Source organism: Condylura cristata, unplaced genomic scaffold, assembly GCF_000260355.1.
Source record: "Condylura cristata isolate star-nosed mole 26May11 unplaced genomic scaffold, ConCri1.0 scaffold00024, whole genome shotgun sequence".
NCBI classification, from domain to species: Eukaryota; Metazoa; Chordata; class Mammalia; order Eulipotyphla; family Talpidae; genus Condylura; species Condylura cristata.
Window position 1 is genome coordinate 31,709,071 of NW_004567125.1, and position 25,030 is coordinate 31,734,100.

At 49.4% G+C, this 25,030-nt stretch overlaps 1 protein-coding gene across 3 annotated transcripts; it reads right to left on the bottom strand.

Moving 5' to 3' along the window:
• Positions 1–283: 283 nt before the first annotated feature.
• On the bottom strand, positions 284–22,532 carry TPM4 (tropomyosin 4). 3 transcript variants are annotated; one of them, XM_004688659.2, is made up of 9 exons: positions 22,417–22,532; positions 17,146–17,271; positions 12,978–13,111; positions 10,479–10,596; positions 9,883–9,953; positions 8,600–8,675; positions 6,194–6,256; positions 6,037–6,106; positions 284–2,107 (listed from the first exon to the last, which is right to left on the bottom strand). In XM_004688659.2, exons 1-9 carry the CDS (start codon positions 22,528–22,530, stop codon positions 2,025–2,027), a joined length of 855 nt encoding a protein of 284 aa, XP_004688716.1. In that variant the 5' UTR covers positions 22,531–22,532; the 3' UTR covers positions 284–2,024. The 3 variants fall into 3 exon arrangements, with proteins under 3 accessions (XP_004688716.1, XP_004688718.1, XP_004688719.1); XM_004688661.2 differs by lacking the exons at positions 17,146–17,271; positions 22,417–22,532 and adding an exon at positions 16,601–16,854 and having other exon boundaries at positions 720–2,107; XM_004688662.2 differs by lacking the exons at positions 284–2,107; positions 17,146–17,271; positions 22,417–22,532 and adding exons at positions 4,949–5,056; positions 16,601–16,814.
• Positions 22,533–25,030: the final 2,498 nt, after the last annotated feature.

The following is a 25,030-nucleotide window of genomic DNA, read 5'->3' on the forward strand; positions in this document are numbered from 1 at the left end:
CAAAGCCAGATCACGTGTTACATCCACAAGGATGACTAAAACAGTATCTGGAGATTAGATTCTAGCCCAAGGGTGTGGGGAAGAGAGAAAGAAGAGACTTTATTAATGGTGGGGCAGAGGGGGTTAGATGGGATGGATTATATACCCTGTTTACATTCTCTGCATCTGCCATCTAAGCAAACTCCAATCAGGTAAGATTGAATATGAAGAAATTTTAATTGCATTTGGCAACAAAAGATTGTATATTCAGATAATTTCTTCCTTCTTATTCCATGGCAAGTACTGTCCTGGATTATGGAAACACCTTCCTAACTGGTCTTACTGACTCATCTTCCCCTTTCCAGTCTTAAAAATGCTCAGTGGATTTCCTTAATAAATTATTTTGAGTTATTATTACTGTAGTCTTTGGTGGCTTTTCATTCCTGACCAGATTATGTTCATGTTCTCATCAGTGAGGACCCAGTCTACTTTTCAACTTCTTTTTCTTTCTATATGCAACAAATAAGAGTTTTATGCAGTAGGACTTGTGCTTTCCTGACTCAAGGAGTGGGGACCACATACTCATCCTTTACAACCTACTGTGATAATAAAGGACAGGAGAGCTTTTGTATTACAAAAGTAAATGTGTGATGGTCATGATCTTTATAGCAAGATGTTACGTTATAAAGCAAATAAATAGACCTTGCTATGTTCTTGGCAGTTATCCCTGTCCACAAACATTGTAAAATACACACAAATTACAGTTTATGTAAAAATTTATTTGACCAAAATGTAGAAAAAGTGATACTATTACATATGATACAGTTGCAAGAATCTAAACGAAAGTGTAGGTTTTATTTAATTGCACAATTTGCTAGTGTATCTCCTGGGTAGTGTGATGCTTAATAAATAGGCGTGAGGGGGCAGAGGATTCGAGTAAGCTAGAGAAGCAGGGTGATTTTTAGTCAGTTGTAAACTTGAGTTGGCCCCCACACTACTGGGGAATGTGGAATGTTTCAGTGTTGAGATGTTAACTGAGGAAGCAGAAATAAAACAAAGCCAGAGTGTGCAGCCTTGTCTATAAATTACTCCATATCCAGTTTAGTCAGGAGTTTCTTGTTCATTCACTAACTTGGTCCTGTAGAAGGAATTAAATCCTTGGATAAATCTCCAGTTTGCCATACTCTGCTGCAAGAGAGGCCCCTGCTGGCCAATAGATTTTAATAGAAAAACACTCTTGCTCAATTATTGATGGCTGGCAGTCTTTTCAACTTTGCTTCCCTGAATAGGACTGAATGCTACTATTCCTGCTGAGTGGATGGCACTAGAGCAGACAAGCATGGGTCATTATTGGAACAAAATGCCTGCTTCTTTAGAATGAAAGAAATGTAGAAAATCATGGTCAGGATCTACCCTGAAAATATCTGGGTGATTATGATGATTGCCATTTCCCAAGCATTCTTATGTGGACTGCTCAAAGGATGTTTGTTCTATATGGTGGAGTGTGGAAAAGAGCCAAGATGATTAATTTAATCTGTGGTTTCTGATCTTGCTCAATAGGCACTGGAACCTTTTTTTTTTTCTCTAAATGAAATATTCCCACCTACTTTATTGTGATGGTCCCTAATGTCCTGTACTATGACCAAATAGAAGGCTACATTTTTTAGTTTTTAAGAAGATGACCCATGACTAGATATTGGAGTTTGTATTTTGAAAGTGTGGGGTTGTCTATTCTCCCAGGAACCAAATGCCCTCAGTCTTATGAAAATATGTTAAATATGAAATACCCTGCCTACCTTAGGAATACATGCAACTTGAGGATAAAAATAGAGCTGAAAAAGCTGGTGCTATTTGAAAAAAAGAAAGGAATTCAATTTAACTGGTGCCCAAAGCTTCTCTGATACAAAATATTTGGCCATGTATTCATAATTTGCTTGACATTTCCAGCAAAGCGAAGATGCAATAACAAAAGAAACTTCTTACAAGAGAAGAGAAAGACACAAGAGTTCTGGAGATTCTGCTGGAAGAAGACTCTTCTGTTTTGATTATATACAGTTAAGTTCATTTAGTGTCTGATCCAGTGTCTGATGTAAGCCCACATTCTCTTCTTTGGCCTGGGCAAGTTTTTCTGGTGAGGATTAAGAGTGGGGGAAAAAATAAATTAATATACATCTTTGTTAAAGGAAAAAAAAAAAAGCAAGGGTTTCTAAACTCTAACTGACAGAATCAAAGTGATAGCAGATAAAGTAGTTTACATTTTCATTACCCAGACCATTGTGAGATAGCACAGAGCAATTATTTTGAGAATCAAACATAGTAGCAAGATAAAATGAAGGGTGCTCAGTTAAATTTCAGTTTCAGAAAAACTATACTTAAATGTAACTACATCTCAAATGTTGCACTGATATGCTTAAACATTATTCATTGACTATTTGAAACTCACATTTCACTGAGCATCCTTTAACTTGCTAAATCTGGCAACAAGAAATTCAGAGTAAGCCACTGAAGTTATCCACCTATATCGTTGTAGGTCTTAGTTTCCCCATCTGTCAAATAAGGCTAACAGTACCTATGGGATTATCATGAGGAACATGAGAAATGCTTCAGGTCCTATGAAGTGCTACACTGACAAAAAATTTTGGTCCTACATATGGGTGACTTAATACATTATCCCCGAGTGCCAGTAATTAGTCCTTGAGTCTCTGGTAAGAGAATAACCCTGTAAAGCAATCTTTCCTTTTGAGCTTCTGGGAATGGCTATTTAAATTCTAAGTATAATTGTGTCATTGTGTCTTTGTATCCACAGTAATGTAGTCAAATCCCAGTAAATGTAACTGCTGAAAGTTCAGTGAGACTACAGGGTACATTATTAAGTGTCTGAGTTAATGAAACAAACTAAAAAAAAATAAGAAAAAACAAAAAATAACCAAGATACCATTTAGAACCATGCATGACAGAAGCACCAGAAAGAATAATGCATAATGGCCAATGAGGAATCAGTCTAAGACTCACTGAAATATTGGAGGAAGCAAAATGCTCATAAAATGTGATATGATCAAATTGGAAACTTTCAGGAAAATAAAAGATTATTAGGCTGTCAACTTCAGCTACTGAACTTTTCATTTGACAAGACACTGAAAGTTAAGTGACTACGGCACTCCCTGGTAGTGCCTGCCCACTGCTCCCCTTAGCAGTGTACTTCATCAGTCTGCCTGTTCTGCTTCCCGCTGTGTCTCTGGTGAATTCTCTCATTGCTCCTGAACCTCTGGCCTATACCCCAGTATTGTAAACATAAATAAATAAACCTCCCATGATCTGGGAGGTGATCTTAGCCTGTCCAGTCTCATTGACCATATGGCAATTGAATGCCTACTATGTGTGGACCAATTTCTGTTTTACCTCATTGAATCCTTGCAATAACTGAGATATTACTTGTAATTTGCAGAACAGCTAAGAGTGTGATGTTGCACTGCCAAGTGGTAGGGCTAGGATCCAACCCCAGACCTCCCAACAACAATTCCTGACCTCATCTCACCTTGTCACTTGGAGTCCCTGTGTTATCAGGTCTGAGATAAACTAACTCCCTCAAAGTGTTAGCTGCCCTGAGAATTGTGACAGGCCCATCGACTGTCACCAGGTAGTCGTGGATTGATAATGCTAATATCTATAAATAAAGTTCCACTTATTTGCTCAGTGAGGCAGAATGACTGGCTATGTAGAGCTGCCGTTATTTCAAAGGGTGCAGATTATACACTTCTGGAAAAAATTCAGAACAGAGGGTAAAGAGAAACACTCGCTCCTATACAGTCTGTCATCTTTCTAAAGGCATATATGTGGCAGTGTGTGAGGGGAGGGCTTATGTACAAGTTCAGGTAGATGACAGGAACATGAAGAGGAAGGGGGTGCAAGATTATGGGTGGTTTTAGAGAGGGTGCTTTGGAAAAATGACTATGAAGAGGAATTGAGACAAAAGCCCCCGCTTGGATAAAATAAACTGGAGATTTTAAATCCATTTCCAGGTTTAAGAGGCAGTCTGGAAGATGGATGTGAAAATGTCAGAGTTACTGGGGCAATTTGAGGTGGTTGTTGGGTGCAAGGGAGAAGTGGAGAAACTTTGAAACTTGAATTAGAAAAATTCAAGTGGGCTTTTGGCCACTGAAGTATGACCTTTTAACACCCACAGGTCAATTTTATGTGTTCTTATGCAACCAAAGCAATGCTTTAATTCAAGTACAAGGTGGGGTAGAAGTTACCGTGACAGGCAGCTTTGTTTAGAACTCAGGAAAGAATCATGTCACTTCATTTTCTCACTGGTGAGCTGCTCTTTAGTTCTGTGTCTGGTTGTTTTTGAAGGGCAAGGTATAGAGGTGAGCTTTACTGGTGAACATCCTCCCCAAGACTGGGAGCTGGATAGATGTTCCATGAATAATGCAGGCCCACAGAATCCCAGGCACACTCTCAGAGTATAACAGAGAGAAAAGAGATGTGAACGGGGAGACAAAAATGCCACTGCCACTACCTGAATTATAGATCCAGCCCCATGCATCTCTTTAGACACAAGCCCGCCAGTGTCTTATTTGCAAGTCCTGATGACTCCATTAAACCGCTTAAGAGGCTAGAGGGTCCTGCATTCAAAATGATTTCTATTGTAGAAGCACGTTAACACCATGTTTGAGAGCTCAGGCCATATTATTTTCACATCATCAGAAAAAGATTGTGTGCATAATTTTCATTTTGAAATGAACTCTTCATTTGAATCACCCACTTTCAGTCACAGCCACAGTAAAGGGCATTAGAGCTATGGCTCAAAAGTGGTAAGTAGAGAAAAAGTGGGAAGGCATGAGGATGAGGACTGCCTATCTTTATTCCATTTGCACAGGCACAGCTATAGCTGGGGAAGGCTTAAAAGATCAAACCAGGAAGCTGGAAACTGGAGCTTCTAGACGGCCCCCACCACAATAAGCAGGCTGGGACAGAGGGCAGCACCCATCTGCCTCTTAGAGAGAGGTCATGTTGAGAGCATGATCCAGTTCCTCGCTGATAGCTTTGTACTTGAGCTTCTGAGCATAGAGCTCATCTATAGTGTGGCACTCCCCGGGCAGAGTTCAGAAGGGGCAGAGGCGACAGAATGAGAGGATTGGAATGGACTGTCACAGACGAGCAATGAAAAGCAGGGGAAAAAGGTGAGGAAACAAAGCATGAAGTAGGAGAAAGTACAATGAGTGAGAAAACAAAAAATGATTTCTGAGTGGTTTGAGGTTCTGCAGGGAATTAGTCACATGAATGTTTAAAAGAATGGCGACAAGGGCTTCTTCCCACCAAGCTCCTGCTGCCAACGCCAGGTTATTTCGGACTCAGTGATGTCACCCGGCCCAAAGGTTATACTTTGGAATGGGGCATTTCCCCTTACATGGAACCCTTGTTTTCCAAACAAAAAACTAAGGTGCGTGGTCTGTGGGATGAATTATGCTCCCTTTCTTGGTGGGATAGGCAGTTTGGGAGATTCTGTTTGAACCCCAGAATTCTGGAATTTAGGGATTATTATATAAAGAACACAGGACAGTATTTTTAAAGTTGGAATTACTGAACAAGTTTTGGGATGTGTGGGCACCAGGCTTATAGACTGGAGTCTTTACTCAGATCTTCACATTCTATTTCTGTTTTCTCACATTCTGATAAGCTTTGGGCTCTCTGGGAGAGAGCTTCTGTAAAAAATGCAAGGTATTTAAAACATGCAAGACATCTCAAAAATGAGCAAATTCAAAGAAATTCTAAAGACCTAAAAAAAAAATCAGCCCAATTTGGCTCTCTGTACTCACACGAGGGGCTATTTAGCAGAGGTATTTTACTTCTTGAAAAATGGCAACCCAAGTCTGAATCTATTTGTACTGTCCTATTCTAGTGTTCCAGACTTCCAGATGTGACATCATTTCTGCATTTCATTTTCCCAAGGCGAATGAAGCCCATTCAACCCCTTTAACAGACATCCTCTAACTGTCTGTGGGGGTGTCAGCTCTGGGGAGGCAGAGCAAACGTAATTATGTAGTAGTTTCATACCTTCCAGGTCATCAATTGTCTTTTCCAGTTTTGCAACTGTTCTCTCTGCAAATTCGGCACGGGTCTCAGCCTAGAAAAGAAGAAGGTGTCACTGTTGCTTCAAGTCTGGTCCTGAGAAACCTCAAAGCAACTAGCTGGGTGGTGGGATCAAACTCACCTCTTTCAGTTTGTCAGAAAGAAGTTTAATTTCTTCTTCATATTTGTCCTCCTTTTCAGAATACTGTGGGAAAAACCAAAACAATGCTTTAAAAATGAGGAAAAAAAAAAAAGCACAAAAGTATGCAAGTTCCCCCTTCTTGGGGCAGTGTCTGGGCTTGAATGCTGTCAGCATGCTTAAGAGGCAAAGGAGACTCAGGCATCTTTCCAGGCACAAGAAATGCATGTGAAGCTGAGACAATGGGTGTGCCCGCTGGGATGGTTTTCGCCTGACGAACAGAGCAGGCTAATTTGAGATAAAAGGCGATGATGGAGCAGAAGACTGAAGGAGTCGTACCTTGTTTAAGGCTTTTCACAGTAGCTGGCCTCATCTCTGTCTCCAGCTGCACTTCCCACCAACTTCCTCAAGGGGCTGGCCACTTCCCAAATATATTCTGTGTACTTCTGGGCTCCCAACCCTGAACTATGACTGATGCCCCTTGCATGGAAGGGGCATCCTTTCTCCATTATTATTGACCAAAAATGACGTCTTTCAAGGCTGAACTGAGATGAATTTTGGCCTGCATTAACTGCTTGCTGTTTCACCAGACATCCTCCATCCCATTTTACAGATGAATGTAGAGTCACAGAGAGATTAAGTAATTTGCTGAGAGCCGCATGGCAATGAATGGACCAAGCCACACCTAGAAAGTAACAGGAATTTGAGCTCCTGGCTATCGCCATGCTCTACACCTCCCATGACACCTGTCCCAATTTTCCAAGGTCTCTCTGTTGAAGTCCCAGCACACTCTGTTACACTGTCAGTTGACTTCCTGTAGTGCACAGAGCAGGTTTTCTACGATCAGGGCAGATGGGAAAAGTGAGTCCTGGAGCCCTCAGTGGCTTTTCCAGGTTTTTTTTTTTTTTTTAAAGATTTATTTATTTGTGCATACAGAACTGAGGTACAGGCCAGAGGTGCAGGGATGGTGAGTGGATTCACCAGAGACAGAGCGGGGAGCAGAACAGGTAACTGACGAAGTACACTGCTGAGGGGACCAGAGGGCGGGTCAGGAGAGGTCTGCCCAGCCATGTGGGTCACCTCTGGGGCGGGGATCGAACTCATGCTGAAGTGACTTTAGCTGCTTAGTGCTGTGCTTTAACCCGCTGCGCCACCAGGGATTGCCCCCTTTTCAGGCTTTTACTTACCTTTCTACACCATTTATCGTGAGGCAGGTGGGGAGGCTGGGAGCCTAGGAGTCTGGGGGGGCCTCCTAGCCCCCAGGTAATCTTCACTCTTTCTAGACTTTCAGGTGCTCCCTCATGGTCCTTCGCTGGTCCCTGCTGCACCCCACTGCACAGTCCCCTACCGCTGAGCTCCGTGATGCTGCTCTCATATGCTCAGTCTCTGGCTCAGGTGTGTCCATTACGCATGCCCACACCACACCACACCACGCGCCAGGCATGTGTGTAAGCCCATAGGTGTCAACCTATGCTAATGGTGGGAGGGCGAAAAACCCGATCACTTCCATTCACTCTGCATTTCTACTCCAATGGACTCAGCTCTTCAAAAGCAGGCACTGTATGACTGCAAACATCATTCCCACAGCCCTGGCAGCCTCTGGCACGTACACATGGGCCACACTTACTAAATATCCTTTTGTACAAGTCACAACACTGGCACTAGTGACAGCTCTAAAAAACACTGGGTAGCTGTGCTCAAAGCCCACATCCAGCAAGGAAAGCATGCAGTTAACTGAGTGAGATTACAATGGATGTGATCAAATACAATGATAGGAAAAGAAGGGAGTCACCCTGCTGAGACACATCTAACCCAAGTGGACAGTCAAGGAAGGCCTCTCTGAAGCGTCATTTAAATAGCTATTTAAGAAGACAGGAGGTCATCAAACAATGAGACAAGGAATGGTCACCCCTTTGAGCCTGCTGAGTGGGTAGCAGGTTCAAAGAATGGGACAGTGACACATGAGTGCAGAACATTTTTGAAACTAAAGCTCAATACAGCCTGAGTTGAGGGGTTTGGACAGGACAGGACACAGAGGAGTGTCTATGTTGCTTCTAATGTTTTCTCCTATCATAGCTTTTTTGGAGAGTGATTCAGCTTCAGATACCTGCTGCTTGAAGAACCAGGATTTAGGTGACAGTGGGGTTTGGTATTTACACAACTACACTCAGGTTTCCCTAAATGGGGCTTGACCAGGTACCAACCTCATATTCCATCTCTACCTCATAGGGGATGTGCAGAACCCTGCAGAAGAGGAGAATCTGGCCACTGGACCCCTCTTTGTGTGTATGCATAACCCTGGTTGCTGAGCACAGCAGACCCGGCCCTGATTCCCTAGCATATTCCTGTGCAACTCAGGAAGAAAAGAGGTAACTGGCCAGTTAGTTCTCACTCAAGCCAACCACTAACCTTTTCAGATGCTGCCTCGAGTGATTTCAGGTTGTTGGTGACATTCTTGAGTTCTTCTTCCAGGTCACCACATTTTCTGTGCAAAGACAAAGGGTATCTGTGTCTTATCCTCCTTCACAGTTCCTCTAAAAGACATTTAAAAAAGGAGGAATCCACACTGCCTAGGGCCCCCAGGAGGATGCAGGAGAAAAATGTTAATAGCTTTCTCTGAGGTCTAGTGCTTGTACTTATGGAAGCCCGGTCCTGCCAGGCAAAGGCGTGCTGGGCCAGCGGTATCTGGAAGGCCTAGGGAGCACTCCTGGGTTTCTGCCAGCAGGGAGGTCACAGGGTCTTGTGAAATCTGATTGATGAGATTGATTCTAGAAAAGAATGAGCCCGCTTGGGAGCAGGAGGAGCAGAGTTTGCATTGCCACTCCAGGAAGCCAGGTTGGGATGGACTTAGGAAACCAGATCTCATCAGCACAGCAGGATGCTCCTGCAGCCGCATTCCTCACCTGCATTCCTCACCTCCGGCTAAGGGGAGACATTTTGGGTTTTATTTTTTGAGCTCCAGGGTTTCTCATCAAGCTTCTCACCTTTGTCCTGTAATGTGTCATGACCAAACAATGACATCAGGGGCAAAGTGTTTAAACACTGGCAGGGCAGTGCACTTTCCACTGGTCAGGGTTCTGTGAGGTAGGCACAGCCTCCTAAAATAGCCTATCTGGGACAGTGAGACTTCTGGGCTTTTCTGCTTCTGCTTGTCTCATTTCTATTTCCCAACATTCCTGTGGGAAGAGTCAACACGTGGGCAGCACCTCCCAGGTCAGTAAGAAAAAATGTTGCCATCTCTCTTTGCTAGTCATGGAGGTATGAAAATGAACAGACATCCTACTGAAATGAGGTCAGAGGCTGGAAGAGCCCTCGTGCATGCGCTCAGCAAACTACAAGACCCAACATGCCTTGTATCTCTGACAGGAAGTGATACTCTTCCAGACCCAGGAGGAAGGCAGCATGTGGAGCTGAGGCCCTTTGGTTATTTAGTGCTTGCTAGGGGAGTGCACTTTTGTTTTGCCATTAAGACTGTACTTCCCTAACTGCCTTTTTGTTGTTACCAAATAAACCCATTTTTTTGATGAGACAACTGACTACTTTTGGCTGGAGGTGGACAGGCACAGAGAAGGCTCCGGCACTGGATCCTAGAGGCCTATACACCTGACCTGCAAGTTCAAAGTCAATTCCCAATAAAGCCCACCCCAGCCCACCCTCCTGCTCTGCTCCAGGAGCTGAGCCCTGCCACTCACAGTTCAGACACCTCAGCACGCTCTTCTGCCCTCTCCAGTTCACCCTCCAGGATGACCAGTTTACGAGCTACCTGCAGAGACAGAAAGGATTGAGATCTTGATCCCCAATAGCCACGGCTAGCGGGGTGCCCTCCCACCTCTATACAGAGACTGAGGCTACACCCAGACCACCTACAACATCGTGTCTTCTACTGTTTCTTCATCTCAGATAGTCATGGAGAAAATCTAAGTTGTCTCCTTCCGGTGAGAGACACCTGGGAGGCAGGCAGGAGGAAGACTGATGGTTGTGGTCTGAAAGTTCACAGCTAAGAACCACAATTTCCAATTTTAGCCAAATTGCTAAGACACCCTGCTGCGGGATAGAAAGCCATCATTGGGTGGTTTCCTCAGCAGGTGTCACAGAGTTCCTCAGGACTTTTTGGCACTGGGGAAGACTCCGTCTCCCAGCCAAGTGTTCATCTCTGGAAAAACGGATGCGGACACAGAAAGACAGCTGACCTAACCAAGAGCTTCCTTTAGGCGGTCCCATGGGCCTCCCTATCACAGATCCATTTCCTCCCTGCTTCCTGCTGCTGGCATCTGCCAGCCCCACTCACCTCCTCGTATTTACGGTCAGCCTCCTCAGCAATGTGCTTGGCCTCTTTGAGCTGCATCTCCTGAATTTCCATCTTCTCTTCATCTTTCATGGCCCGGTTTTCTATCACCTTCATTCCTCTGCAAGGAGCAACCGCGTCATTGCTCTGCATGCACACTTTGCCTCACCACACATCTCACTTCTCTGACGTCTACCAGGAACCAGACTCCACAGAACTCACTCTTTACCACATAAACGCTGGCACTGTGCTAAGTGCCGTAAACTTCACAGCTGTCCTATGAAGTCACTATATTATGCCCATTTCACAGAGGAAGAGATGGGTGCTGACAGGCCGAGCCACTTGCCCACATTAGGAATCTGCTAAGGGGCAGCGCTGGGCCTCAAACCCCAGTGGTCTGGCTGCAGCATATGTGCTCCACTAGTCCCACGATGCTTCTCAACATCTAGGAAGACGGCACAGGGTGTGCCAGCCACATGATCAGGAGCTGGGCCACCGTGGCGACATCTAGGAAGATGGCACTGGGTGTGCCAGCCACATGATCAGGAGCTGGGCCGCCGTGGCGACATCTAGGAAGATGGCACAGGGTGTGCCAGCCACATGATCAGGAGCTGGGCCACCGTGGCGGTCGGGTCTGGAAGAGCTGTGACAAATTCTGCCTGTGAGGGAGGAGGTGCTTATGCCTCTCAGAAAAGTCCACAAACGAGTGAAGAACAGAGGGGTACCCTTCAGAGGGAGTGCTGCCTAAGAGTGCCCCAGAGGAAGGGGCGAACACCGGTGACTGTAGTAGAAGCTGGTTGCCCAAATGACATGCTGACAGCTTCATGCTGAAAGGCCAGGGGATCCCTGGCGGGTGTCAAACCAGAATTATAGATGGATATCTTGCCATGGGAAGGTGATAGGCAGGTGCCAAGGTGGTGAAGAGGATGAGGGAATAAGCTAAAGTGGATACATTCAACCTGGAACAGAAGGTGTCTTGGGGACAGCTGGAAGTCTACAACTCAGCAGGCCTTGAAATGAGTTTTCTCTGGCCTGTGGAGATGACCGGGTAAATCAGACAAAGAGGCAACCCAGGATTATGTAGCAGTGCCTGCCTAGACCACCACATACCTTGCTGTCTAGTAAATATTTCCATCTGGACAGTCACTACCATGCTCAGCTGCCAAGTGCCCAGCACACTTCTACAAGGTCTTACCCTCAGCATGTGAGCAAGCTTGGAAAACCCACTGCAGAGAGAGAAAGGCCACTGGAGAGAAGAAACTGACCTGCGAGACCAGTTAAGTGCACTGGGAGGACCCCAAGTATTGAATTCTTTTTACCAAAACATCTGTTTCCAACAGAAGCTGGGGGATCTTAGGCTTTCAGGATTTGCTGTGAGGAGTTCTTGGAAGTCAGACATCCAGCCACTTCTTTTTTTTTTTTTTAAGATTTATTTATGTGTACAAGAACTGGGGTACAGGCCAGAGGTGAGGAGTGAGAGGATTCACCAGAGACAGAGTGGGAGTAGAACAGGCATATTGACTGAAACACACTGCTTAGGGGAGCAGCAGGGGGACAGGAGATGTCTGCCGCGCCATGTGAGTCAGCATCCTGGCTGGGGACTGAACTTGTGTTGCAGTGGCTGTGGATAGCTGCATAGTGCTGCACTTTAACCCATTGCGCCACCAGGGAGGGCCCTATCCAGCCACTTCTGCTGATCTGGTTATGAACATGGGCAGCAGCTATCTAGACAGCCTTGAGTAACTGGCGGCCAGGCCCTCCAACTTCATGCTGGCTGCGCTGAGCCACTGCCCTCTCCCTCTATTAAATGCCTGAAGCAGAGACTGCACTGGAGTTTGTGCTCTGGAGACAGCCCCTCGTTCTACTGGACTCAAAGAATCTCCCTCTTGGACAATTCTCAGTGAACCCCCAACATTCCCCATTTGCTTGTAACCTCCAATTTATGATCACAATAGCATACTTAGAATGATCCCGTTGGGGGAAAGCATACCAAGAAGCCAGTGAATGGTGAATTCTGGAGTAACCATGTGGTGGCTGCACATTGACCACTTGCCTGGCCCATGCTGCTGCCACGCAGAGCACTCAGGGGTACTCCATGGCGCGGCTGCTTTTGTGAATTATACCATCTGCGTTCCAGAGCCCGTGCTCAGGTGTGCCAGAGAACCGGCTGGCTCTAGTAGATGGAGAGCCCTACTGTGGGCCTGACCACACAGCTGCCCAAGGTGTGTCCGACAGCACCATGCACCATTCCACATATCTGTCTCCACCTACATCTCACACCACCCTGGAAACAGATGTGTCTAGAACATCGATAAAGTGTGCTGTGGCTTCTAGAGAGAGGGTGCTGTCACATATCTGCACGCATGTGTACACATGCAAGTCCATGTGGCCTCATTTATTCTCACTCTAGCCCCGGCGGGGGTGGGGTGGGGGGAGGGTCCTAGTACCACCCCCATTTCCTGGAAGCAAGCACTTTGGCCACCCAGTTTGAAGCCTCCTTACCTCTCACTTTCATCGGCAGCCTTTTCTGCCTCCTCCAGCTTCTGCAGGGCTGTGGCCAGGCGCTCCTGAGCCCTGTCCAGCTCCTCCTCCACCAGCTGGATGCGTCGATTGAGAGCTGCCACATCCCCTTCAGCCTGGGGAGGTCAGAGGTGCGGCCAGATTAAGTAACAAGCCAGTCAGTGGTGGGAGCCCCCGGTCACATGGCACCCTCTCCCTTAGCCTACAAGCTACCCATGTCCCCAAAGCACACCCAGGAGACCAGGCAGCAAGGAATTCACACACTCTTGTCTGGAGAATAAATTTTCCACATGAGTTTCTCTGAAACCATAGGGGAATATCTGACACTCAACGATAAACAGGATGGACAGTCAAATCAAAAGGGAGGCGACAAGAACACCATATGTTCCAGAGTCCAGCACTGGCCTCTCATTGGGATTCCTGAGAGCAAGCCCATGGGTGACCTTGCTCACCCAGTCACCTGAATGATGACAATGCAAGAATATAGAAGCCTCAGTTAAATGTTGACCATGGAGTCCTCAGTACATATAACTGGTGGTTGTTCTGGCAGGGCAGGCCTGAGAGGAAAATGTCCTTCACTAAGTCTGACTGAGAGATGATGGAAAAGAAAGATAAAAGAGAAAGCCTGGTTTCTTCACTCAGCTATGAGGACTGTACTTGAAGGGACATCCCACAAAAGGGCAGTTCTTACCACTGAGATTTCACCCCATTTCATTTTGGCCCATCTCATCCATGTTATAGGTGGGAAAATGGAGAGGCCCAATTGAGATTTAGTGTCGCAGTCATATATGGTCACCCGAACCCCACTGAAGGCCTCCCCTTTCTGAACATGCACACTGAATCCTGCAGGGGAGCTGAGACCAATCACACTTTGGAAGGAATATTAAGTTGGTGAAATGGAGCTCCATGGAGGAGGGAAGTGCAAAGCCACAGTGATTTTGTCACATCAAGACAAACTGAAGAATCTTAAAATTGGGGAAGGCTATAAAAATTTGTGGGAAACCACTTCTTCCCCTACCCCTTAGTTTATACAGCAAAAAATAGGGTAACAGAATGAGGCCAAAACTACTACAAAACACAGTGAACTCTCAGTTTAAGCTCTAGCAGCAGTTGGAGGGAAACTCCCAAGGTGTTTCTGGTCCAAGCTTTCTCAAAATCACCAATTTGGAGAATTCACTAAAAAGACTGATGGACTATTTTAAGAAATGTCACCTGCTCCTCCCAAGGAACATATACCTTTTATTCTTTTGTAAATGACAGGACTCAACTCCTTTAGCAACTGAAGCCAGGAATCTACTTTCCATAGCTTCCCCTCTATACCACCTCCCAACCCCCCCCCCCACATGACAACTGTTTGCAGTCTATTTACAAAATTATGCAGTCAATACCACTACTTCCAGAACATTCCCATTAGTTCAAAAAGAAAGCCCATAGCCATTAGGCAGTCATGGAATTGATTTTTAAAATCATTCAGAAAAAACAAAACCAAGTCACTCCTTATGCAGGGAATTCTGAATCTTGACAAGCACGTTTTTGGCACACATTCAACTGTCTGGAATCGAAAAAGCTCCAAAACACATGCATTTATGCACACATGTACAATATATGTATTTTTGAAAAACTGCTAGTCACTGCTAGTCATTTTGGGCTCCACCCCTTCCTGCAATCAAAGCCTCTACATTCTACAAAGGATTTCCCTTATAAGGTAAAAGAGGCTAGCTAGATACATGTGGCAAAGGAACAGGAAGATGTCGGTTAATCACACAAAAATCTAAATGAAACCAGCTGTCGGAAGACAGCCTCAGAAGTCTGCCACACGCCTGCTCTTGGCTTTCTCTACAAGAGAAAGCACCCTCCTCCCCACCCCTCTGTTCTGGGTGCAGTTTCTCTACACTTTCTTCAGTTTTCCTCCTCCTGACTAAAAAGGAGAATGCTCTGGAAATCAAAATTTTGAAAAGTCACAACCTTTCCCAAAACATCTTTCCTGTCCCACTCCCAAGCCCTGGCTGGTGGCAGAGGGCCATTTTTATGCAGAAGTAATTGTCCTCCAGTGAGATGACTTGGGATGAGATCAGAGGGAGGGTTATGCTGGTTACTTGTGTGAAAGAGGCCAAACCAGCTACTGTTTGAGGCTTACACGGAGTTCCTGGGCCAGAGCAGCCCTTATAGGATTAAACTCCGACTCAGGCCAAGGCTCTTCTACAGACCTGTCGCTGCAGAATTCTGCCTAGCCAGGTATCTTTTCCATTTCTGGGGTCTCAACTATGAGTCCCAGTGCTCCCGCTTTCACAGATCCTGGCCTTCCAGGGGGTTCCCCAACTTGCTTGCCTCTGAGTTTTTGCCCAGTCAGATTGCTGGTCCCAGCAAACTATTTTATAGGTACCCCCTCACCCTCCATCTTGAAGCCTCTGCCCCAGGTTGGCTGCTCCCCTGTCTTGCTCCTATAACAAAACAGAGTCCACAGCCCCCCTCCCCCAGCCGCCCCCCATCCATTAGTATTATTTGTCTCCCTTTTCCTCATAAGACTATGAGTGCTTCTGGGGGTAGAAGGAGCATAAGAAAACAAACAAACACAAACCAACCCACCAAGAATGGAACATCCACTATGTGCTAGATGCCAAGCAGGAGGTTTTACTCCCAAGACCTTAACTCCCCTAGGGCTAAATATCTCGATTTTAGAGCCAGGGCTGCATGATCCTAGGGGTTAAGAACAAGTGGTCTGAGAGATGAGATTAGGTCTCCGGGTTCCCACCATCTGCCCCTTTCCGGGGGTAGGAGCTGGGGGAGAAGAGGGTTGGGAGGGGGCAAGGAGCCGCCTGTGAGGTCCCCACCTCTTTCGGTCTCGAGATCTGCCTCTGGCCTCGTGGTGGAGGCAAACTAAGGGACCGTGAGTCGGGCGCCCCGCGCAAACATTCCAAGGGTCTGCAGGATGGAAGGCGGGGTCCCTCGGCCCGGGATCCCTCAGAGACTAACTGGGGAAGGATGGCTAGGCCGGCGGCTCAAGACTGAACTTCCGTCCCCCACTCACCCCCCCTTCCCCGCCCCCCACCCTGGAGCAGACACGTCGCCGCCGCCGCCGCCGCCGCCACCGCGCCCCTGGGAACAGCTGGGAAAGTTCGGCTGGGGCTAGGAAGCAACCGAGGAGGCGAGAAAGTGCGATGCTCCCCCTAGTCGGTGTCGGCCAGCCCAGCCCTAGACAATGGAAATTCCACGTTTCCACTCTCGCTTCCCGCTCCAGGGGTGTCTCGCCCCCCCAGCCCCACCGTCCCCCGGCCCGCGCCAGAGCTACAGCCCCGAATCGGAGCGCTGGGCGAACCCCCCAGACCCCCGCCCCACTCCGGGAGAGAGCACCCCTCCAGGCCCCATCCCCCTCCACTTCCCGTGCGGCCGGCCCGCCCCACCCAGTTGAGGCCCCCCTCCCTCATCCCGGGTCAGGGGAGGGACGATGGAGGCGAGCAAGGGGTTTCGGTGGCCGGTGCGGGCGCGGGCCCAGCGAGAGAGGCGCGAAGGCGGGCTGATGGGGTGGGTGGGGGGCGCACGGCAGCAGGAGAAAGGGAGAAAGAAGGGCGCTCCCGGGCGGCGCGGGGCCGGGCGCGGGCTCTCACTTTCTCGCGCCGCTCGCGCTCGCCGTCCAGCTCCCGTTGCAGGCCCTGAGCGCGGTCCTCCGCCTCGTCAGCTTGCTGCTGCAGGGCCTGGATCTTGCGTTTCACCGCCTCCAGGGAGTTGAGGCCAGCCATGGCGCGGGGGCGCGGGGGCGCACGCAGCGGGCGGCGGGCAGCGGCGGGAGCGCGGCTCGGTTCGGCTCCGGCGAGAGCTGCAGCAGCCGCGCCCCAGCCCCCGAGCCTTTGCCAGCGCCGGGGCCGCCCCCGCCTCTCCCCGCCCCCGGCCCGGCCGTCGTGGGGCGATGAGGTCACCCGGCCCGAAGCGGCGGACGTCAGCACCGCTGGGGGAGGGCCTGACGTCGGCACCGCTGGCCACAGCTGCTGGAAGGGGCCCCTTTCGGGACTTATTTGGAGAAAGCACCGGGAGGCGCCACCTCCTCCTCCAGTTCTTCCTCCTCCTCCTTCTCTTCCTCCGGTGCTGACTGCCCGCCCAGCCCAGGGGTTCCCTCGTGGCCCTGCCGCGGGCACCCGCTTTACTGCGCACGTACATCTGAGGCTTTCTTCTCTGTCAGTTCTAGTTTTTCCTGCGTGTCCTTCAGGTTCTCAGAGTATTTGTCCAGCTCGTCCTCTGTCCCCTTCAGTTTCTTCTGGAGGTGCGTCAGCTCCTCCTCCACCTGGGGACAGATGAGGAGGATGCATCACCTTGGGAGGTATGTCCCCCCACCCCAAGCAGGACCGGGAGGCCCGGACAAGTAGGAGAGTTCTCTGTGCACCTCTCTCTGGACCTCAGTTCCTCATCTGTAAAACAGGGATAACAATACTGTGCACCACACTCATGAATGCTACCGGTTAATAGGACTTTCATTTCCTTCTCTTGTCCTGGGACACGCTGTGCTCATCTTTTTTGGGGGGGGCCCCAATACTCCTGGAGTTTTCACTCCAACTTTGGGAAACTGAAGTCCCCACAGATTTCCCATAAGCACATTCCGTTTTGCCGTCCAGTTTCAGGGGTTTAGCCTCCCCTGGGTTAAGCAGAAAGGAGGAACTTCATTGTCTGTGCCTGGATTTTCCCCTTCTCCCAGCCTGCCCCTTCCCTCCAGCTTGCTGCCAGGGAAACTTTCTAGGTGTGATTGATTCCCTCTTCCTGCCTGGAACCTGCCATGGCTCTCCAATGCCAAAGTCATTTCTAGACATTCTCTCAAAGTGCTCTGAAGAGTTAGAGCCACCCTGCATATATATGCCTTGGGGGCTTGGCAAGAAGAGTTACTTCTCAAAGAACACTACCACTACACTTTTAAGTTCCTCCACACTTGACTTGTCCATTTAAATGAAGATGTCCCTTATGTCCCCCCAAGTTTTAGTTTTCTTTTATCCTGAGTTTGCCTCCCCTTACACCACTACTATGTGCGCTCAAATCTATGGGATACAAGCCACAAACCCCTTTACCTCTCCATCTCCAGCCCCCTATCACACCAGTCAAGGATCCACTCAGGAAACCTCCACCTCCCCTCCAAGCTCCCTCCCTTCCTCCTCACTAAGGGCTGGGGTGATCATGTCCGGCCCCTGTCTTGATCTGATTTATGCCTCAGGTGGTTTGACCCGACCCTATTCGTGACCCACAGTAGGCAGGCAGGCCCACTGTGCCCCCCTCATTTTCCTGTTTCTTTCCCATGGCAAGAGGCCCAGAAAGGCCAAGTGATTCCCCCAGGGCACAGAGCAACAGGATTTGAGCCCATTTCTTCTGAATGTAAACCCTCCGAGCATTCCTCATGCCAGGCCTGTTTCCTGCATCTCTCTCTGACTTGGGTCTTATTTCCTTTGCAAAAGCATGTTGTAAAAGCTGCTGCACCTGCAGCTTCCAGATTAAGCCCTAAATCTTATCTGGGTTACATGCTTACTCTGGAGATGATGTGCAAAGTGTGCCAGGTGTTGTGTGAGTGTGTGTGTACTCAAGTTCTTAAAAGTGTAGATTCTTAAACATGCTAGTGCCCCATCTGGGAAGCTGCTGAGTGTGGTTAGAGATGGAGGAGGGTAGGGATAGTTTTGGGGGTTGGCCAAAGTTGCTTAGGTGCCACAGAGAGTTGGGGTGGCGGTTATTCTGTCTGAAGGCCCTAGAAGCACCCCAAGGATGTCCATAGCCAAAGGAAGGAGCAGGAGATCCAGACCTGCGTCCAGTTCTGCAGGCCTGACCTTCACCTCCAGGGTGAATCTGAAGCCTGGTTCCAAAGCCCATCTGTACGACCCTGAGAACGGTTTGGCATGGTGGTCTCTGAGTCTCCCAGCAGCTGCTTTTGAAATTGACAGAAAATGGGCCAGCTTCCTTCAAGCCAGACTGGCGTGACCCAGTGTCCGTGACTTCCATCTAGTTCTCTGGGGCTCAGTGTTTATGAGGTGCCAACTTTGTGCCAGGCACAGTTCTCTCTTAACATGAAAGTGCAGGAGCCTGTTCTGCAGCATTGGGCTTTTTGGGTGGAAAGAGGATTGTGGTTTTGGTGTCTTTCTCTGCAATGTTTGAACAGTAAACATTGGATAAGGTGTGGGGAGTTATGAAGCAGTTAGAATGTTACAATATGCCATTTCACTGACACCATCTCACTGAAGCCCCTTATTTTAGAGTCTCTGAATGAGGAGGGTCTTACCCCAGGTCACACATTTAGGGCGTTGGGACCCTTGTCACTCTGACTGCAAAGCTGGTTTGACCACTACCCATGCTGTACCCACAGCCCACATGTCCTTCCTGGCTGAGCTTCAGCCAGTATGAGTGATCCTCTTCCTGAGGGTGAGTTACCCTCTTCCTGGGGGGCTGCCCTGCTGCTCTGGACAGAGCTCTTGACACTCTCCTGTACCATCCAGTCCTCTCTTTCCCACTTGCCCAGGCTTGGGCTCTAAAGCAGGGGGTCCCTGCAAGTTTGGCTCTGATCTCTCCAGACTGGAGCTCCCCAGGTGTCAGGCCTGGGCTGAGGTCATCCTTGAGGTCACCCCAGCAGGGTCTAGATGGGGCTGGGCCCAATGCTCATCATGGAACTCTGGGAGAAGTTTGTAGAATGAATCAAACAGCCCCAAGCCCTTCGGGGGCAGGATCTCAAGCCTGCACAATAAATAAGGCACACACAATTCTGTTTCTTTACCCTCTGCTTGAATTCCAAGCACAAAGCATAAGCTGGGATGTGGCCCTTGCTGGGGGATACAATCTTGTCCTGGCTCTGCAGAGTTTTTGTTGGGCCTCAGCTTCCCTGCATGTAAAATGGCTGGGAGGATCATGAACGGTACACCTTAGTCTTTGAAAAATGGGCTTTCTGGCAGGGTTGAGGCAGGATGTGCAGGCAAATGTCAGCAATGGCGGATGTCACTGCCCTGGGAAGGGAATGGGCAGGAAGCAGGCGGGCTGGTCATTTCCATACTGGGCAGACAGGGCTTTCCATACTGGGCAGATAGGGCCCAGAATCTAGACTATGCTGCAGAGTCCCTGGGACCAGGCTGGCTCTGAGACCCGTGCTCTCTGGCATCCTGAAGCATAAAGCACATAATGGATTCGCTCAACAGCTTCTACCTCTGTTCTACCTCTGTTCTACCAGCTGGACTAGCTCTTGGGCCCCACGGGGCTGTGGTTTGAATCTTTGGAATCTTGGCTTCCATGCCCAACCATAAGAAGGCAATGTTTGTCCCCATTTCGTAGATGAAAACACTGATGGTTCAGAGAAGGGCAGCAATGCACTCTGAGACACAAAGCTAGAAGACCATCCAGCTTGCATTCAAGTTTAAGTCCATGAGGAGAGTGGTTTTTTTTGGGGGGGGGGGGAGGGAAAATGAACGAAATGAAAATTCAAGTGGAGACTGGGAAAATGTCCCTGCCCCTTGGGCACAAAACTGGCTGGAGGTTTAAGGACTCCTCTTTTGTGTCTGCCTTGGGGGGGGCTATGCAATACCAGTCATTCACACCTTAGTGAAAATTAGTCATAAATTTGCTTTTCTCTGAATCTCTAACTAAGGCCCTCCTGCTGAGGGCTAACTGCTGGATGGAAATGGCAGCTCTGGGCCAGGGCCAGATGGGGGATGGGTGTCTGTTTGCAGGGGCTGGGCACAGGAAGGGAGGAGGGGAGTCTCTGACAGGGAGCACTGGGGTGGGGCTTACTTGCTGTAAGTGTCACAGGTGCTTAGGGCAAAGTCAGGAAAGGGGGATGGGGAGGCCCAAACGGAAGTGGGGTGGAGCAGGAAACAGTTCCACACTTATCAAGCACTTTCTCAGCCCAGGCAGCAGGTCAAGGATTCCAATTGCTCCTCTACCCTTCACCCTGAGTCCAGCCATAGCAATGAGGGAGGCTGTCACTTTCCCTTCTCACTCTTGTGGAGTCACTGAGAGGTGAAGGTTTTAGGTCTAGGGTGCTCAGTGACTAAGCCGTGAATGGGGTCATTCTGAACTTAGAGTCTGTGCTTTTACCTGTCAAGCTGGCCTGGCGCCTGGGCTGGGCAGGGCTGGGCACCTGTCATCACCCTGGGTGTCTACTAGGGCTTATCTGAGACCCAGGCGATTTTACTCCTTCGGGCTCAGTGTGGACCCTGGTGGGGTGCCTGTGGATGATTCCTGTGGGGGCAGAGAGCTGTGGACCAGAGTGACCCTCTTTCCTCCGCCTACTGCTTAGGACACCTGGACTAACACAACTGGCTTCTGTCCTGCCCGATGCCATTGCCCGGGGCAGGCCTCTGCCTTACTGCCCCTTCACTAGCTCCCTGATGTTCCCCTGTTTTGGGAGTCTCCCAAGATCTTGTCCCCAAAACTTGGAGTCTAAGACCTTTGCTCACCATGGGCATCTCTGCCTTCCCCAGCCAGACTCACAGCAGGGACACCCCCGTGCATGTAGGGATTCATCAGGATTCTCATGTTCACCCTCAAGTCTCTGCCCAACCTGGTGCCCAGACCCTCCCCCAGCTGATTGCAGCTGGTTGCAGCTGATCCTGCCCCACCACATCCCCACAAGCTCCCAGTCCCATCTGGACCTGGACATGGGGTCACCGCCACTGAGATGCAGCTCCACTGCTATCCCGACTCACACCCAGACGTGCACACACCGCTCCTGCTGTCACCCTCACCTTGGCGCACACGCCCAGACAGGGCACATTCCATTACTGCCACGCCTGCTTCCACACCAGCGCACCACTGGCCTCTCCCCAGGCACACGCCCGTGCTGACTCCACAGCACACGCAGCCTCCAGGGCAGCCCACTCCTTCACATTCACTCCCCAGCCATGGGCCCTCTCTCCATGCACATGCTTTCCCCGTGACCTTCACCTGAACTCTCAGCAGCCACACACACACATGTACACACACAGAGCAGCTCGAATGCACATGGTGCACTTTCACGCATTCTGTCCCTCTGGCCACACCGTCTAGTACACACAGCTCACGATGAAACCCCGACGAGTACTCACACATCTCACCCATCCCACACCCCAGCTGCTCAGCAGCTATTGTAGCTGACCCTGCCGCCAGCACACTCCCCACACGCTCCCAGTCCCATCTGGACCTGGACACACACACACACTCTCTCTCTCTCTCTTCTCTCGCCCCTCCCTTTGTCCCTCTCTGTCTACACTCTCTTGGGACTGGGTCCTGTCACCCTTTTTTCTCCACTCCAGGGGCCCTTCTGAGGAAGACAATAGTCTTCCCACTCTTGTCAAATATCAAATACCCGTCCTCACTCCAACCCTGAGGTTCCAAGGTTTCCTTAACCCCCATCCTGAGCCCCACAGCCTTGCTTCCTTGGGAACCAGACCAGAGAGGGCACTGGAAAGCCGGGTGCAGCCCAGCGGAGGCACCTCACCTGCTTACACCGCTCCTCTGCCGCTTTCTTCTCTGACTCTGCTTGCTCAGCCCGGTCGATGGCATTCTCTTTGTCCAGCTTGAGCATCTGCATCTTCTTCTTGATGGCCTCCATGGCTAGGCTTGGGGAGTGGGTGCAGAGGTGTGCAGTTGAGCTTTGGCTGCTGGCAAGTGAGTAGCCTGGGTGGAGGGAGGACCTTATAGCCTCCGAGCGCACCGCCCTGCTGCTGGGGTGAGTCTTGGAGGAGGCCCAAGACCAGGCGGGCTGGGCCAGCCGCCACTCGCTTGCTCGGGAGGCCGTGGCCAACTCATCAGTCTCCGCACAACCCTCACCTTATTTGGGCCTAGGATTTTCTGAAAGGGGGGAAAAAAGGCCTGAGCCATTTCTGTTTTTTAACCTGGTGACACAGGTCCCTGTGGACCATCGGGCACAATGCTGATGAAGGACCCCAGCCAGGGCCCTGGAGTGGGGGGGTCAGCCTGCTGACCTCAGTTTCCCTGCTTGTAATTGGGAGGGCTGGAGAGGACTTGTGGGTGGGTGCAAAATAGGGGCCCTGGGGGAGCTGCCTGCCCACCCACCTCTTCCTCTCTGGCTCAGCACCCCCCTCTCCTGCCCCTTTCTGGTGGGCCTCTGTCTCTTGGTGACTCCGTGTCTCTCTTCATTTCTTTTTTGTCTCTTTCTCTCCCCATCTATGCTTCTGTATCTCTTTACCTCCCTCTTTTTTTCCCTTCTCTCTTTTTTCCACCTCTATCTCCCTGTTTCCTCCTCTCTTTGGTCTTTTCTCTGGAACTTGGTATCTCTGTGTCTGCCCCATTATATTCTTGCCTCTTCCCCACCACCATCACCGGCGACAAGCTCACCAGGCTGGGAAGACCTGTGTGTCCCTCTCTCCGGAACTCCCAGCACAGCTTCCTGATGCCTCTTTAGGCCTCACGCTTACCTTCCCTCTCGGGCTCAGAATCCCCTTGTGGCTGTCCACTATCCTCAGAGCAGGAGGCGCCTTACGGCCCAACTTCTCACTCCAGACTCCTGCTTCCAAGTCTCCCCAACTTGGAACTCAGAACCCTTTTTACCACTTACTAATCCAGGCCTCCATGTCCTATCTCCAGGCCTTTCCGTGGGTGGTTCCTCTCTCTTCTGGCTACTGGGGCAGGAAGGTTTAGTCACTTGATGAACCCCACACTCTAGTGTGGGAGTTATTACTATTATTATTATTTGATCATTGTTTTGAACTGTGAGCTGCTACAAGGCCTCCTTGGTCTTATCCATCGTTCCTTGAGTGCTCGGCTCCCAGAGGGTCAGACATGCTTGCTAATTAATACAATTCCCTTTATATGCTCATGGCTCTCTCCTTTCTCTTTCTGTCATACACACACAAATTCCTTTCTCTCTCTCTCTCTCTCTCTCTCTCTCTCTCTCTCTCTCTCTCTCTCCCTCTCTCTCCCTCTCTCTCTTACTCTCTCTCTCTCTCACACACACACACACTCACAGAGTTATCTGACTAGGACACTCCTATTCATTCTTCAAAGCCCAGATCAGGGAACCCTCCTGGACTCTATATAGAGACTTGCACCCTGAGCCAACATCTAGACTTGTAGATAGTGTGGAGGTGGTGAGGCTTTGCATTTCTTGCATAAAGAGACTGGGCAGTGCAATGCCTCTGGGGAGTCTGGGGATCAGACCAAGTTATTAAGTTCCCAGATCCCATCTACCCCAGTCCTGCTTGTCCATTGCCTCTTAAGCCAGTTTCCTCTTTGTCATGGTGAGAACTCCACCCACATTGGCCTGGGGGCTGAAAGAGTAGCAAGCAGAATATTCTGGAACCTCTCTCATGCTCCAGAGATATTGAATCCTCCCTGTGTTTTGGAACCGAGGGGGCTGACCTGGGACTCTTTCCTGTTTCCCTATGTCCATTTTCTATCCCTGTCCCATGTCCTGGCAGGGCAGACTCATTTTCCTTGTTTGATGAAAGCAACAATCATAATCGTATCTTGTAGAATGTCAATGGCAAAGAAAGGACACGAGATAGATAATGAAGTTCATGGTGACTGCCACAAGCCAGCAGCATGTTGATTATTTACACTGCCCCTACTCCTGAACCCAAGGGGCAGGGGACTATTTATATTCTCACTTTCTAGAGAAAGAAACTAAGATCCAGAACAGCTCACTAGTTTGTGAGTGCTAGAGCTGAAAACTGAACAATTGATTCTAGAACAGAGCGGGGAAAGGACACAAGAGCCTTCACCATGCTTTTCTGGCTTTGATTCCTATCCTTTAACTGTCTCAGGCTGAGTCATTACAGATCAACACCCTCCACCTCCTCAGCCCCCTTCTTTAGTGCTCCCCAGGTCCTGGGACCAGCCTCACCACAGGTGGGGTGGCTAATTCAAGACCTGACAGTACTGGCTGCAGAAAGGGGTCCTTCCCCTAAGAAACACTGGCTTGCTCTCCGGCCAGGTAGGGCAGGCTTGTCCCTGGAATAGTTTCTCAGGGAGCTCCCAGAAGGGTATTTGTTGCCAGGGGGCAAGGAATGGCATTAGAGACAAGCTGAGCCCCTGTCTGCAGCCTTGGGAACAGAGTTATGCTCTCTCTTTGTCTCTTCCCCAGGGACATT

Coding starts and splice junctions, on each gene's coding strand:
- TPM4 (XM_004688659.2), bottom strand. CDS start 22,530: ATGGAGGCCATCAAGAAGAAGATGCAGATGCTCAAGCTGGACAAAGAG. Junction 17,272..22,416: donor CAGAGGAGCGGTGTAAGCAG/GTGAGGTGCCTC, acceptor ATCTGTCCCCAG/GTGGAGGAGGAGCTGACGCA. Junction 2,108..6,036: donor GACAATTGATGACCTGGAAG/GTATGAAACTAC, acceptor AATCCTCACCAG/AAAAACTTGCCCAGGCCAAA.